This window comes from Coregonus clupeaformis, chromosome 28, assembly GCF_020615455.1.
Source record: "Coregonus clupeaformis isolate EN_2021a chromosome 28, ASM2061545v1, whole genome shotgun sequence".
NCBI classification, from domain to species: domain Eukaryota; kingdom Metazoa; phylum Chordata; class Actinopteri; order Salmoniformes; family Salmonidae; genus Coregonus; species Coregonus clupeaformis.
Window position 1 is genome coordinate 32096821 of NC_059219.1, and position 17583 is coordinate 32114403.

Below are 17583 nucleotides of genomic sequence, written 5' to 3' on the forward strand. Positions count from 1 at the left end.
GTCACAAGTAACACAGAGAGAGCACAGTGCTGAGTGCCCCTAAAATAAATCAATAGAAGCTTAAGTATTAAAACCTTTAATAATAGATATAACAAAAAATATCCCAACCCTCCAAATATAACACCAGGAAATACACTTTTCTAGATTCCTTGGAAGTCTAGAAATACGCTTATCAAATAACACATTATCATTATTACTGTTAAGAGTAAATACTTATATTACAATTGCACATGCATTTCACAAATTCAACCTCTATCCACGACTACTGTGCCTATTACATAAACATGTCTACATGCAAACAGCTCTACATGTCTATAATGCATCTGTAAAGGAATAATATTTGTAATGAGAAAAACGGAACATCACATGAAACTATAAAGTAGCTTCTTAACTGGTCTAGTAACCTTGGCACCTGTAACTAAATCAGCTACTTGATAAGGTTCTGAGACATGATGTATAGAGAAAGACTACACCCCCCTCACCTACCAAAGCCCCTCCCCCATCCGTGAAGGGCGCCATTGCCGCACGTTTTTGGAAAACCTACACAGGACAATTCCATTGTTTCTGTGTTAATGATACATTATTGGTTGTTCCAATTCAATTCTGTGTATGAAGCCATTGCAGAGGCGTTTGTTTGAAACCTACGATGAAAAATGGTGTTGTTTCCGTGTTAACGATAATTAGAACACCCATTAATCTCTCTGGACTGATTTTCCCCCATAACTTGTTGCTTCGCTATCAAATTGCAGTCACAACTAGCCACTAAGAGGGTTACTCAAAAGTGAGAGGTAGGGCCAGGGGGGAAGTATTGGGACATTTTTCCACACGCTGGGCAGCATTCAACAATTTGAAGGACCGCCTCCTAGTCTCTCCATGGCATAGCCTCGGGACATGCCAACATGTGCCAACATTTTTATGTTAAGGCTGTCATGATAGATTGCTGGTACGGCCACATGTCCAGCCACGGCGGCCACATGTCCAGCCATGGCAGCCGCATGTCCAGCCATGGCAGTGGCATGTCCAGCCATGGCAGTCGCATTAGTAGGATTCTCCTTCATGTGATAGCTTGGTTGTGAACTACGCTTGGAAGTATTCGGGCAACGAGGACGTGAATAAGGCTTCTGCCCTGAATGAACTAGCAAATGTTTCTTTAAGCAAGTTTTCCGGATAAAACTCCTTCCACATTCATTACAAGTGAAGGGACGCTCTCCAGTATGCCCACGCATGTGGACGACTAAGTGGCTCGACTTAGTAAAACGTTTGTCACACTCTTTGCATTGGTAGGGTTTCTCCCCAGTGTGAAAGCGCTGGTGTACCTGCAGATTCCCTGCTGACTGAAAGGTCTTCCCACACACAGAGCACATGTAGGGTCTCTCCCCTGTGTGGATCCTTATGTGCACATTGAGATTACCTTTCTGAGTGAAACATTTTCCACAGTAGGTGCAGGGGAAGGGACGATAATTCAAATGAGTACGCACGTGATCCTTGAGGCGTCGGTTTGTTACGAAGGACTTTCCACATTGGTGGCAATGGTGAGTTTTCGGAAGCTGCAATCCTTTCTTCTTCTTCGGAAGGTGCGACGACGGCCTCAGATCCGACCTCTTGTGGGCTTCCACGTGGTGCACAAGGCTGGGCAAGTTGCTGAAGGTAATTCCACATGTGTGACAGTCAAGAGTTTGGGCGACTCCATGAATTTTTTCGTGAGCATGCAGTTGATCCAATTCGGAAAAGGCCATTGCGCAGTGACGGCACTGGAATGGCTGTTGCTGTGGCGTCTTGAAACTCTTCCCACTCTGTGGACAGATGTACATGACTTCGTTGTGTGGACACTGGTGTCTCAATTTCTCACGCAGTGAACCAAACTCTCTCCAGCACTTGGGGCAGCTATAGGCAGTGCCCACACATTGCATCCTCTTATGATTTGACAGACTTGTAAAGAATTTGAATCTATTCCCGCAGTTGGAGCACTTGTATGGATTATCCCCACAGTGAATTTGCTGGTGTTGGACAAGTTGAGACTGATAATTAAAGCACTTCCCACACTGAGGACACTGGTGGAAAATGTTCATGTGTGATGAACTGGAAGTAGATGGGGCACACTCATTGGAAGCTGAAGAAAGGGGAGTCAACACCTGAAACGACACCCCTGCAACGGTGTCTGTAGAAAAATGAACAAAAACATTGAACTCGTGAGGAAGTTTCCCCTACCATTGCCCAACAATGGTCAACTGAGGCTTTCCAAATGGTAAATGTACTTGACTAAAAGTTTGTGAGGTCTCACCTGTATCACCACCTTGCATGACACTAGTAGGAGAAAGACCAGACCCAGCCCTGTGAAAGGCAGAAAACAGAAATGCAAATTGATGACTATTACTGAGTCAAGTGGTACGTTTGTTTGATAGATTCAAATGCAAATGGTTATTTACCAACTGTACCTTTTGAAACAACAAAAATAAATACATTTATTCTCATACCTTTTCTGTGTTTGGTCATCCTCTACATCGATGTCATCTTCATTCCCTTCATCACAGGTTTCATCGCAGCCTATAATATCTCTTGTGCTCCCCATTTCCACTAAATGTGATGCCAACTCCATCCTTTGGCAGTCTCTGCTTTGTATCCCAGTTCTCATCCCTACACCAGTGTCCAGATTGGTACGGTTTAACTGGTCAGGGAAGGCATCAGATTCAATATCTGATTCCTGAGGAATGTCAGAGGAGGAAACTGCACAGACAAAAACAAATACGTTAAAAATACACTTTGAATAATATCTAGGTGACTGCTCTGAACACCTAGAGGCAAAACATCCCAAATCCATAATTTACATTTTAATCCATCACTTTATTTGGCGCATCCTTCCAACTAAAATGAACAAGGAAGGTAAGGAACATGGTGAGAGGAACTTCCAGCACATAAATCATCTTATTATTCTCAGATGCAGTTGTTACATTAATAAACCTTATTTGACCATGTAGTATTACAATTAATTGGTGTAAAACGTACTGTTTGTGTACAATGTTCTGCATTGTTTGTAATTCTGGAGTAGAAACTGGAGGTCTTCTGAGTGAGAGAAAGACAGCAGGCATTCATCCAGGCCAGAGGAGCCAGCACTCAGCAACAATGCAGTCTAGGGAAAAGAGGGACACAAATAAAATGCCAAAATAGATTGCAGGCCAACTACAGTTATTAATTTGAATGCCGTTGTCTCAAGACAATCTTATGAAAGTGACTTCTGTACCTGCTTAAAGTCTGGTAGTGTAAGCAGCTCTTCCAGCCGAGTAAGGAAGTCACAGACCAGTTCCTGAAGCGCTTGGTCAAAATCAGGTCTGAATTCTTCAGGAAACACCACCTGAGAAGATGATGGACAGTCAGTGAGATAATGCAAGAGGGAAAAAATTAGACTAATCAATTATTGTTTGAGAGACCCTACATGATCCTAGCCTGGGTGCATAGTCTGTTTCTGCTGTCTTGGCATCCAGGCTAGCACGATCCAGTACCCAAAGAACAGGAATCAGTGTTGTGGCAAGTAAGGCTGCGTGTTGTGGCATAGACAGGCAGCCCAATTCTGATGTTTCTTTAAACTTTTGACCAATGACACCAGATCTTTTCACGTCAGATCTTTTTCAGAGCTGATCTGATTGGTCCCCGTGCTTAGTCCCCTCCTGTACTCCCTGTTCACCCACGACTGCGTGGCCGCTCACGACTCCAACACCATCATTACGTTTGCCGATGACACAACGGTTGTAGGCCTGATCACTGACGATGATGAGACAGCCTACAGGGAGGAGGTCAGAGACCTGGCAGTGTGGTGCCAGGACAACAACCTCTCCCTCAACAAGACAAAGGAGCTGATCAGACTACAGTAAACGGAGGGCCGAGCACGCCCCCATCCACATTGACAGGGCTGTAGTGGAGCAGGTCGAGAGCTTCAAGTTCCTTGGTGTCCACATCAGTAAGGAATTATCATGGTCCACATACACAAACACAGTCGTGAAGAGGGCACGACAACACCTCTACTCCCTCAGGAGGCTGAAAAGATTCAGCATCGGCCCTCAGACCCTCAAAAAGTTCTACAGCTGCACCATTGAGAGCATCTTGAATGGCTACATGACTGCTTGGTATGGCAACTGCTTGGCATCCGACCGCAAGGCGCTACAGAGAGTAGTGCGTGCGGCCGAGCTCCCTGCCATCCAGGACCTCTATACCAGGAAGGCCCTAAAAATGGTCAAAGACACCAGACTGTTGTCCCTGCTTCCGCACGGCAAGCAGTACTGATGCACCATGTCTGGAACCAACAGGACCCTGAACAGCTTCTACCCCCAAGCCATAAGACTGCTAAAAAGTTAGTTAAATAGTTAAGCAATAGCTACCCAGAGTATCTGCATTGAACTTTTGAATAATCACAGCACACTGCTGTTACTGTTTATTATCTATTCTGTAGCAGTTAGGAAGACAGCCACAGTGTGCCTACTCTTCCACTTACACAGTGTTTCTCTCTCCTTCCACAGACTCCTCAGAAGGAGAGTTACGGAATCTGCCAGTGAGGCCACACCATCACAAGAGAGGAGGTGGCCGCCGCCATCTTTAACCACCTTCTTGCCTGAACCGCTTGTGGACTAGAACGCCAGGGACACTAAAAGCTCAAGTAAAAGCATATGTTGTGTGTTTACTCATTGCTGCTTGTGTAGTCGGCCACACCCCACTCCTCCCGACATATGGTGGAGAATGCGGACATCTGAGTAAACACACAACTTTCTTATTTTATTGTTTTACATTCTTTTTTTCTCTCGCAAGAGTGGGACCATGTCTAATCATGGAGTTGGAAACTTGGAAAACATGCTGGGACAACTCATAAATCTTCATGGAGTCAGCCAACATACCTCAAATACCATGATAGAAGGCATGGCTGGGCTCATACAACAGATGACCACCTCAGAGGTTCCCTGGAAGTTCAAAGGAGGCCTGTTGGAGCAGCTTCGGGTCCAGTCCCTCTTCCCTCACCTGCCAGTAAGGCCTGAGAGACACTCACTAAGATGACTGATGCTGATGACCCAGAGGCCTTTCTCTTGACGTTTTAGAGAGTGGCAGAGAGAGAGTTATGTCCAGCTCTTGTAGCCCTCCATCTCACAGGAGAGGCACAACAAGCCTATCAGGATCTGGAGACAGTAGAGGTCAATAACTATGACCGTTTGAAGGAGGAGATCCTAAACAGATTAAGGCTCAACCCCTTTGCCAGCGACCAATGGTTTAGAATCTGGGAATACCAAGCTGGCCAGGCACCCAGGGCCCAATTATATCACCTATGGCGGCTTGGGAAAAATTGTCTGAAGCCACAAGGCAACTCTGTGGATGATGTGATCGACAAAGTTGTACTGGACCAGTTCATGAGAGGCCTTCCCTATGATCTGTGCAAAGCAGCCACCCAACAATGCCCTCAGACTTACCAGGACATGATTCAGCTGGTGGAAAGATGCACATCAAAATATGCACTTAAGTCAAACAAACAGGAACAACCTCCACCTATGAAGAAACAACCTGACACACAACCTTTTTCCTCAAGGAAATATGAGCCTCCCATAACAGCCGCTTACTTCCCAGCCAGAGAGGAGCGACATAATGTTGTTTGGTGTGGAACATGTGGGGCCAAGGGACTCCCTACTCATAAGTGTTGAGTAACAGATGAGCCAATGCCTACAGGCCCACCAGCGATTGCCACCTGTCAGACCAGAGGGAAGTGAGGTCCCTGCTTGCTAGTATCTAGTGCAGGTGGGCTCACATACCCTACTGGCTCTCTTGGACTCTTGCAGTGAAGTGACCCTGATAAGGCCAGAATAGATTCCTGTAGGGTCTCTTCGAAACCACAACACCCTATCCCTCACCTGCATCCATGGGGACACCCAAGACATCCCGCATCCGGTTCAACACTGATTGTGGGGCATGGATGGTCATTGCAGGGGTGATGCCAGAATTGACAACCCCTCTGCTCCTGGGTCGAAACTGCCTGGGATTTGACAGAATCTTTGAGGCTGCTGGGGTAAGCAAACATTATTTTTGCACTACCTCTGCTCTTCACCACACTCATAGACCCAAGCCTTTGCTGCCTGTTCTGAAGGGGCAACATACTATTAAACGTTCTCGCCAGCAGTAGTCAGTAAAGGTGCTAATGGGTGATGCCGCACAACCAGACCAGCCTGAGAACAGCGGAGATCCCGCTGATGTAGAAGGTGAGCCCCCTCTACCTATCAATGACTTCTCAGTTCTGTTGCAGGGCCGTTTCGGTGATGCCCAACTGAGAAACCAAAACCTCGCAAGTGCCCTAGGAAGGGTCCAGGAGGTGGATGGTAAAGCCCTAGGAGACCGACCTTTGGTGACTCCTTACTTTGCCCTTCGTCAAGGGCTACTCTATTGGTAACAGAAGTAAGCAAACACCTTGTATCCTTCTAGTGCCCAAAGTGTTCAGTGGGGAGAACAAGTATTTGATACACTGCCGATTATGCAGGTTTTCCTACTTACAAAGCATGTAGAGGTCTGTCATTTTTATCATAGGTACACTTCAACTGTGAGAGACGGAATCTAAAACAAAGATCCAGAAAATCACATTGTATGATTTTTAAGTAATTAATTTGCATTTTATTGCATGACATAAGTATTTGATCACCTACCAACCAGTAAGAATTCCGGCTCTCACAGACCTGTTAGTTTTTATTTAAGAAGCCCTCCTGTTCTCCACTCATTACCTGTATTAACTGCACCTGTTTGAACTCGTTACCTGTATAAAAGACACATGTCCACACACTCAATCAAACAGACTCCAACCTCTCCACAATGGCCAAGACCAGAGAGCTGTGTAAGGACATCAGGGATAAAATTGTAGACCTGCACAAGGCTGGGATGGGCTACAGGACAATAGGCAAGCAGCTTGGTGAGAAGGGAACAACTGTTGGCGCAATTATTAGAAAATGGAAGAAGTTCAAGATGACGGTCAATCAACCTCGGTCTGGTGCTCCATGCATGATCTCACCTCGTGGGGCATCAATGATCATGAGGAAGGTGAGGGATCAGCCCAGAACTACACGGCAGGACCTGGTCAATGACCTGAAGAGAGCTGGGACCACAGTCTCAAAGAAAACCATTAGTATCACACTACGCCGTCATGGATTAAAATCCTGCAGCGCACGCAAGGTCCCCCTGCTCAAGCCAGCGCATGTCCAGGCCCATCTGAAGTTTACCAATGACCATCTGGATGATCCAGAGGAGGAATGGGAGAAGGTCATGTGGTCTGATGAGACAAAAATGTAGCTTTTTGGTCTAAACTCCACTCGCCGTGTTTGGAGGAAGAAGAAGGATGAGTACAACCCCAAGAACACCATCCCAACCATGAAGCATGGAGGTGCAAACATCATTCTTTGGGGATGCTTTTCTGCAAAGGGGACAGGACGACTGCACCGTATTGAGGGGGAGGATGGATGGGGCCATGTATCGCGAGATCTTGGCCAACAACCTCCTTCCCTCAGTAAGAGCATTGAAGATGGGTCGTGGCTGGGTCTTCCAGCATGACAACGACCGAAACACACAGCCAGGGCAACTAAGGAGTGGCTCCGTAAGAAGCATCTCAAGGTCCTGGAGTGGCCTAGCCAGTCCAGACCTGAACCCAATAGAAAATCTTTGGAGGGAGCTGAAAGTCCGTATTGCCCAGCGACAGCCCCGAAACCTGAAGGATCTGGAGAAGGTCTGTATGGAGGAGTGGGCCAAAATCCCTGCTGCAGTGGGTGCAAACCTGGTCAAGACCTACAGGAAACGTATTATCTCTGTAATTGCAAACAAAGGTTTCTGTACCAAATATTAAGTTCTGCTTTTCTGATGTATCAAATACTTATGTCATGCAATAAAATGCAAATTAATTACTTAAAAATCATACAATGTGATTTTCTGGATTTTCGGCAGTGTATCAAATACTTGTTCTCCCCACTGTATGTTCCAGTTTTTTTCCAACTGGCCCACTCTCACGTCTTGGGCACTCATCTGGGTGAGGAAAAGACAAGGGAACAAATCCTACAGAAGTTTTACCGGCCCGGAATCTACATGTCTGTCGCACATTACTGTCGGAGGTGGCCCACCCGTCAGCGGACTGTCCTGGTAGGGCGTACCCCGCTACCCATCGAGACCCCATTTGATAGGATAGACCTAGTTGGACCTCTCCCAAAGTCTGGGCTAGAATACCGATATATCCTGGTAGTGGTAGACTATGCCACCAGGTACACGGAGGCAATTCCCCTATGAAATATCACCACCAAGGCCATAGCCAAGGAGTTGGTACTTATGTTTTCAAGGGTCGGCCTTCCTAGAGAAATCCTAATAGACCAGGGGACCCCCTTCATGTCATGAATCATGCGGGACATGTGTAAGCTCCTGAGGATCAAACAGCTGCACCCCTTGGTCTACCATCCACAAACAGATGGACTGGTAGAGTGGTTCAACCAGACCCTCAAGAGGATGTTGAAAAGGGTGTCGGACCATGAAGGAAAGGACTGGGATCAGCTACTGCCTTATGTCCTCTGTCAGGGTTTTCTTTTTTCGAGCTCCTTTACGCTCACCACCCAAGAGGACTCCTCGATGTCGCCAGGGAAGCCTGGGAAGACCAGCCGTCTGCCCATCGTACCTTGGTCGAACATGTGGTGGAGATCCAGACCAGGTTCGCCAGGGGTGATGCCCATTGTACAAAAGCATATGCAAGAGGCAAAGAGCACAACAAAGGATTTACGACCACCTTGCGCAAGCACGTGAGTTAAATCCTGGTGATCTTCTCCACACCACAGAAAGCAAGTTCCTCGCCCAGTGGCATGGGCCATACGCAGTCATGGAGAAACTAAGCCCAGTAACGTACAGGATAAACCAGCCAGATCGCCGTAAATGGGAGCAAGTATATCACATCAACCTTCTTAAGAAGTGGGAGGAGGAAGATGTTACTGTGGCCTTTGTCTTCACAGAGCTTCCCCAGGAAATACCCAGAGATGTCGTAAACATGTGGCAAGACCTTACTCCCCAACAACTCCAAGAAGGTAAGACACTTCGTTGATCAGTACACAGATGTCTTTTCGTCTTTGCCAGGGCAGACAGATGTGCTAGAGCACAATATCCTTACGCTACCTGGGGCGGCAGGTAGCTTAGTGGTGAAGAGCGTTGTGCCAGTAACCGAAAGGTTGCTGGTTCTAATCCCCGAGCCGACTAGGTGAAAAATATGTCGATGTGCCCTTGAGCAAGGCACTTAACCCTAATTGCTCCTGTAAGTCGCTCTGGATAAGAGTGTCTGCTAAATGACTAAAAGTTAATGAAGCTGTACAGGGTCACTGAACCTCGTTGCAAAGTAATCCGCGCTGAGGTCAAAAATGTGTGTGAGTTGGACGCCATAGAGGAGTCAAAAAAGTCAGTGGGCCAGCCCCATCGTCCTGGTATCCAAGCAACTGCCCTTATCCAACCACCAAGATTCAGGTGAGAGCCTTCATGGGACTGGCCAGTTACTACCGGGCGTCTCCCCTGACAGACATGACCCGGAAGGCCTAGCCGGAGAAGGTTAAATAAATGGAGCCGAGAAGGCGTTCAAGGACCTTCAAACCTCCCTCTGTTCAGGACCAGTCCTGAGGTCACCAGACCGCTCCCAGCCTTTCGTCGTCCAAACAGACGCCTCTGGAACTGGACTGGGAGCCATCCAGTCCCAGATCTGGGAAGGTAAAGAACATTACACTTTATTAATCCGTCGAAAGTTCCTAGAGTGGCTTGCGAAATTATTCACTCCCCTTGGCATTTTTCCTATTTTGTTGCCTTACAACCTGGAATTAAAATCGATTTTGGGGGGGGGTTGTATCATTTGATTTACACAACAACTTTGAAGAAACAAACAAGAAATAAGACAAAAAAACAGAAAACTTGAGCGTGCATAACTATTCACTTCTGTAGAGCCACCTTTTGCGGCAATTACAGCTGCAAGTCTCTTGGGGTATGTCTCTATAAGCTTGACACATCTAGCCACTGGGATTTCTTCCCATTCTTCAAGGCAAAACTGCTCCAGCTCCTTCAGTTGGATGGGTTCCGCTGGTGAACAGCAATCTTGAAGTCATACCACAGATTCTCAACTGGATTGAGGTCTGGACTTTGACTAGGCCATTCCAAGACATGTAAATGTTTCCCCTTAAACCACTCAAGTGTTGCTTTAGCAGTATGCTTAGGGTCATTGTCCTGCTGGAAGGTGAACCTCCGTCCCAGTCTCAAATGTCTGGAAGAATGAAACAGGTTTCCCTCAAGAATTTCCCTGTATTTAGCGGCATCCATCATTCCTTCAATTCTGACCAGTTTCCCAGTCCCTACCGATGAAAAACATCCCCACAGCATGATGCTGCCACCACCATGCTTCACTGTAGGGATGGTGTTCTCAGTGTGAAGAGAGGTGATGGGTTGGCGCCAGACATACCATTTTCCTTGATGGCCAAAAAGCTCAATTTTAGTCTCATCTGATCAGAATACCTTCTTTCATATGTTTGGGGAGTCTCCCACATGCCTTTTGGCGAACCCCAAACGTGTTTGCTTATTTTTTTCTTTAAGCAATGGCTTTTTTTCTGGTCACTCTTCCGTAAAGCCCAGCTCTGTGGAGTGTACGGCTTAAAGTGGTCCTATGGACAGATACTTCAATCTCAGCTGTGGAGCTTTGTAGCTCCTTCAGGGTTATCTTTGGTCTCTTTGTTGCCTCTCTGATTAATGCCCTCCTTGCCTGGTCCGTGAGTTTTGGTGAGCGGCCCTCTCTTGACAGGTTTGTTGTGGTGCCATATTCTTTCCATTTTTTTATAATGGATTTAATGGTGCTCCGTGGGATGTTCAAAGTTTCTGATATTTTCTTATAACCCAACCCTGATCTGTACTTCTCCACAACTTTGTCTTCATGGTGCCGCTTGCTTGGTGGTGCCCCTTGCTTAGTGGTGTTGCAGACTCTGTGGCCTTTCGGAACAGGTGTATATATACTGAGATATATATATGTGACAGATCATGTGACACAGATTGCACACAGGTGGACTTTATTTAACTAATTATGTTTACTTCTGAAGGTAATTGGTTGCACCAGATCCTATTTAGGGGCTTCATACCAAAGGGGGTGGATACATATGCATGCACCACTTTTCCGTTATTTATTTTCTATATTTTTTTTTCATTTCACTTCACCAATTTTGACTATTTTGTGTATGTCCATTACATGAAATCCAAATAAAAATCAATTTAAATTACAGGTTGTAATGCAACAAAATAGGAAAAACGCCAATGGGGATGAATACTTTTGCAAGGCACTGTACCCAGGGAGTATGCTACCGTAGAAAAATGGTCTGTCTGCTCCCTGTCCTACTATCTCATGGGAAGGCAGTTCGCCCTGGAGACAGACCATGCACCCTTGCAGTGGATGGCCAAGGACACCAATGACCGGGTGACCCGTTGGTTCCTAGAGCTACAACTTTGTGGTTCAACACAGAACAGGGTCTGCTCATGGGAACGCCGATGCCCTCTCCCGGCTCCATTGTCTCTTCTCTTCCACCAATTCCTCCCATGGCTCGGAGCTAAAGGGAGGGGTGTGTGGCATCATGGACAGACCCTCTTGCCTGACCGGCTGGTGGACTAGAAGGCCAGAGACACTAAAAGCAGCCGAAACTTGAACTTGTGTGTTTACTCATTGCCGCTTGTGTAGTCGGGCACACCCCACTCTTCCCGACAGTACCCCGTGTATATAGCCAAGTTAACGTTACTCATTGTATTTATTCCTTATTAATTTATATAATTTCTCTTTTCTCTCTGCATTGTTGGAAAGGGACACATTTTATCAGAACCATGCATAATGCACATTCACTAATAATCACTAACTTAATGTAGCAGGCTTTAGGCTACAGACAATTAACACAGGTCAAATCAAGCTTTATTTATACAGCACATTTCAGACATGGAATGCAACACAATGTGCTTCACAGGAAAAAACTCATAAAAACAACTATTTACTTAATAATAAAAACTGAACTAAAAAGCACCCTAAGGAAAAGCAAAGCTAAAAAGGTGTGTTAAGATCTTTTTTTATTCACCGTTTCAGCCCCCTCAAGTTCTCTGGCAGCCTATTCCAGAGTCTGGGGGCATAGTAACTAAAGGCTGCCTCTCCATGTCTCTTGGTCCTAGGCTTTGGGATAGTTAAAAGGCCAGTGCCAGAGGACCTGAGGGAACTACTAGGTACATAACTTAAAAGCATGTCTGACATGTATTGAGGTGCAAAATCGTGGATTGATTTAGAAACCAATAGAAATTAATTCTAAAACTCACAGGCAGCCAGTGCAGAGACCTTAAAACCGGTGTAATGTGTGCTGTCCGTCTGGTCTTGGTCAGTACCCGTGCTGCAGTATTCTGTATGTTTTGCAGTTGACCAATTGCTTTCTTGGGTAGACCAGACAGGTGAGCATTACAGTAGTCAAGCCTGCTTGTAATAAAAGCATGGATCTCTGTATCAGCCTAAGAGAGAAACGGCCACACCTTGGCAATGAACCTCAGGTGCTAAAAAGATATCGGTATAATGTGTGATTCGAAATTGAGTTCAGAATCTAAAATAACACTTCGGTTTCTGTATTGCCTGTGAATTAAAATGTGCAGCCAGATTCTCTCTCTGTGATTTGGCACCAACAATAAGTCCCTCAGTCTTGTTTCATTTTCATTTCATTTGAGTCATTTAGCAGACGCTCTTATCCAGAGCGACTTACAGTTAGTGCATACATTATTCTTTTTATATATATATATATATATATATATATATATATATATTTATTTATTTTTACTGGCCCCCCGTGGGATTTGAACCCACAACCCTGGCGTTGCAAACACCATGCTCAACCAACTGAGCTACATCCCTGCCGGCCATTCCCTCCCCTATCCTGGACGACGCTGGGCCAATTGTGCGCCGCCCCATGGGTCTTGTCTTGATTTAGCTGGAGGAAGTTGTGAGCCATCCAAGTATTTAAATCACTAATAGTCTAATAATTTATCCGTGGAGCTAAAATCCTCTGGTGACACAAATGTAAAGTTGTGTATCATCTGCATAGCAGTGAAAATCAATGCTGTGCTTTCTGATAACGCTGCCAAGGGGTAAAATATATAAACTGAACCGGACCCAAAATCGAACCTTGTGGAACGCCACGTGATATGTTCACCAAGGGTGACAAACTCTCGACCGATTAAATAGGTCCTAAACCAATTTAGAACTGGAACGGAGAGGCCAACACACCTCTACAGTCTGTCCAGAAAGACATGGTCAACAGTGTAATGCAGCACTTAAATCCAAGAGTACAAGGCCAGAGAGCTGTTTGGCATCTGTGTTGGCTCTAAAATAATTTACCACTTTAACTAAGGCAGTCTGTGTTGAATTTTAAAAAAATACAGTTGGCACTTAAAAAAATTATTTAGCTGTTTGAAAACAAATTTCTCCAGAATTTTGCTTAAGAATGGAAGGTTGGAGATTTTTAGAAAATTGCTAAGAGCTGAACAATCTAGATTACTTTTCTTCAGAAGGGGTTTCACCATAGCAGTTTTTACTGCAGTGGAGAAAGTTCCTGTGATTAACAATAGCTTGAACTTCTTCAGATATTCAATTGAAAACTGTTTTGAAGGAGGTGGTGTGGATAGGATCGAGAAGGCAGGTAGAAAAGCTTAAGTTGCGACATCACTTTCCTGAGCATTTCTGTGTCAACCAGGGGAAATAAATCCATAGTGCCTTTGCATAGCAGGCTAGGGAATATATTAAACTTCTCATGAGGTCTTGCTTGACTGATACCCAGCCTAATGTTTGTTATCTTATCTCATCACATTTAGATATAGAGGAAAGTTCACATAGGTTTGTGGGGGTAGGATTTATCAGACCATCCATGGTCGAGAAGAGCACTCTCGTATTATTCTGATTATTAATGATCAAGTTAGGAAAATCAGCCCGTCTGGCATTTCTAATTGCCTTGTTATATATGCCAAGTTGCTCTCTCAGAATATCATAATGGACCTGCACCTTTGTCCTTCTCCATTCTGCACTGCCTTTCTGCAATTTCTCTTTAATTTATGAATTTCCTCACTCAAATGCAAATAGCGAGTTGAAACTGCTTGTCAGAGAGGAAGACGATATCTCTCATCTTTGTTATAATATAATATATAATATGCCATTTAGCAGACGCTTTTATCCAAAGCGACTTACAGTCATGTGTGCATAAATTTTTACGTATGGGTGGTCCCGGGAATCGAACCCACTACCCTGGCGTTACAAGCGCCATGCTCTACCAATTGAGCTACAGTGCTGTTGTGAGTGGCAGGGGGAGGGGCTTGGTGTGTGTGTGTGTGTAAACCAAAGGAAGAGGTCGAAGCGAGCGGTTTCACTCGCGCTAAAATCTGTCCAAAATAAGCCCAATGCATTTCTATGGGCTTTTTTGGACCTAAACTTGTCGCTTGCCTTCCCGCTTTTGGGACAACGACTTCCATTGTTAGGGCGGAGACGTGCATCTTGTCATTATATACAGATCTCTGGTGTAAATGGGTAGGTGCACATAGCACAAAAGGCGCAAAGGAGACGAGACCAAAAAGACAACATGAGAACAAGCGGACATAAACGCTCATAAAAACAAAAAAATAAAACAAACTTGATTCTTGCGATACAGGCATTTGGAATATCGCACAAAAACAAATTAATTTGATATATCGCCCAGCCCTACAATGGACTAATAAAACAAATACCAAAATATAGTTGTTGGGTGGAATTTTCTTTTAAGTACCACTACTTGCAGTCCTAGGCTCCAGAAAAGTAATGGAGTATCAATAGGAACACGACCAGCAATGACGCCATTCATTTTTTGAAATAAACACATTGTATAATGAAAGCTTGGTGCAAGTAATGGGCTGTGTAGTTATAAATAACAAACACACCTCGAATGTCAAAATTACAATGCTTTTATTGAGTAATGCCAATGATTATGTGGAGGCGCATATCACATTCAAGCTATGAGGCTTATATTCGGCATTAGCATTTCCATGTTGTGATGTGCCTCTTCAATTCGAGAGTTAAGCTTTTCATTACAAGGAGTGCTCGGTCACAGAGGTAGGAGGAGCAGTGTCTGTCAATCAACATAGCAAAAGCTTGTTGTTGTTGTTCTTTTGACGCCAATGCTCGAAACTCCCAGTTGACGTAGCCTAAGTCGACTGACTTAGCCTCGCAAGCCACGACGACAGAACTGAGGCAAACTGTACAACCCGGCCAGGTTGATGTCAATATTTTAAATTTGGTCACGTTGCACAGTGTGACACGTAATAATCTTAAAAGACTGAATCTGACGTACAGCGTGGGAAGGCCTTATAGGTTCAAGACAAGCTTGGCATGAACAGCTACTTACTTGGACGAAGTGTTCACGCTCAACCGGATCTATTATCAAGCTTTGGGTGAGCTTGGCAAAGTTAGCTTCAGGTGATTCCATGCCTGCATCATTGGACTGTAAAACAATGTAAAATTAATAATAATACAAATAAGAGACAATCATTTTTTAGACTTTCTGACAAATGGCGCACAACTATCCATAACAACAATCTTAAATCTCTTGTTTTTAAATGTGGCTGAATTATGAGGGTGTTAATTTCTCATAAAAGTGTCCAGCAGAACAAAACCTCAAATCTTGGCATTGTATTTATACTTTTGATTCACCAACCTGTGCATGTTGAGAAGACTTTATTCTATAAAGGAGGGTCCGGAGGCTGACAGGGTTTACCTGCAAGAAAAGTGGTAAAGTCTGATACTTCGCATAAAACTATTTTCTACATTTTACCTATACACTAATAAAGTCCCCCTACTTCCTGGATCAAGTGTCATACTGTTTTTGCATGGGCTTCAAGATTATATCATAAAATTCATGAAAACACAGTCATTTGAGATATGTGAAATTCTACCTGATGCCTTGTGGTTTTAGATTACGAAAACACAATCAAAAAAAATATCATAAAAGGCATCGGGTAGAAGTATATTAATCCACGAACACAAATACAAATTGTATATCTTAAAATGACCATGTTTTCATGATTTTTGAACCCCATTCAAAAACAGTATGGGACAGAATGCAGGAAGTAGGTGGGACTGTCCCAACATTTTGAAGTGATTCTGTATGGCATAATATGTGGCATTTCTTACCCTTGCTCTCAGCCCCAAAATAAGGAGGGTCCTCTGTCTGTCGGTCATAAGTTCTGGGACAGTTTGTGTTACCACGGTCACAAACTCCTCTAATTTTCCATAGTGCTTGATGGCCCTCTGTTGTGCTACCTGCCACATAAATGCAGACATCAGCCGTAGAGGTGGAACCAAAAGGCGCAGGGAGGAGAGAGGAATGGGGGAATCTATAATGTGAAAAGTACAGTGAAGTGTGTTAGATGGCTAGCTAAATCAATTAGATTTTGTGAAAACATTAACATAGCAGAACTGACTAAATTAGCTAGTTTTGCATATCTTAACTACAGATAGTTATTCATTGAGTGATAAGAAACGTTGATATTAATAACATTGCCAGCAGATAACTAACATTAGCCAACTTAACGTTAATAGCTTAGCTTGCACTTACGTATTAGCTATAAGGCTAGCTTGCACGGAATGTGTCCAAGTGGACATAACATAATACAAAACTTAACGTTAGTTAGTCAATAACATAACAGATCGCCGTAGCAGCACAGCTAAATAGTTCAAGGGGTTTCGCTAAAAAACGGCAAAGTAGGCCTAGCTAGCTACCCAGCTACTTCCTTCACATCAGGGTCGTGTTCATTAGAGATCGGAGGAGAAAAAAACAGTCCGAAACCTACAGGGACAGTCTGAACTTATCCAATAAGAAACGCTCGTTTTAGTTTTCCGTTGCAAAACGTTTAGTAAAGTGTGCACTAATGAAGACGACCCTGCTTGATCATGGCTAGTTGGCCACCTAGCTAGAATACCCAACATAGACAGATTTCTAGCAAGCAAAAACACAATATTGTTTTATATAATATAAGTTACCACGAGTACATACCCATTATGGCCCATGTGCCAATCAGTATCTTAGCTACCTTTGCTAGTGAGCGCCGCATGAGACGGTAGAAAGTAAATCTAGCTAGCCAACGTTACTGCCGACGAACAAAGAGGATGTGAAACCTTTGCCACCAAGTAGGCCTATTACTTCAGCGTCCAAAATTGTCTTCAAAATAAAAGTCCTAATTACGGGTTCACAGCAACTATGTACTGTACACTAAGCGTACAAAACATTAAGAGCACCTTCCTAATATTGAGTTGCTCCCCCCAATTCGTCGGGGCATGGACTCTACAATTCTGGCCTATGTTGACTCCAATTCTTCCCACAGTTGTGTCAAGTTGGCTGGGTGTCCTTTGGGTGGTGGACCATTCTTTATACACACAGGAAACTGTTGAGCGTGAAAAAACCCATGTTTCTCCCATGGGCAAAGAAATTCAAAAAATGTATTAACAGTAATTTTGATCTGAATGTGCAAATTGTCCAAACAGATCCTCAAGGTAGATGG

General features: G+C 44.4%; 1 protein-coding gene across 1 annotated transcript; it reads right to left on the minus strand.

Moving 5' to 3' along the window:
• Nucleotides 1–60: 60 nt before the first annotated feature.
• On the minus strand, nt 61–17237 carry LOC121543465 (zinc finger protein ZFMSA12A-like). Its single transcript, XM_041853326.2, has 9 exons — nt 17079–17237; nt 16217–16419; nt 15741–15800; nt 15432–15527; nt 3239–3349; nt 3004–3127; nt 2475–2724; nt 2282–2331; nt 61–2158 (listed from the first exon to the last, which is right to left on the minus strand). Exons 1-9 carry the CDS (start codon nt 17134–17136, stop codon nt 840–842), a joined length of 2271 nt encoding a protein of 756 aa, XP_041709260.1. The 5' UTR covers nt 17137–17237; the 3' UTR covers nt 61–839.
• Between the last annotated feature and the right edge of the window lie 346 nt (nt 17238–17583).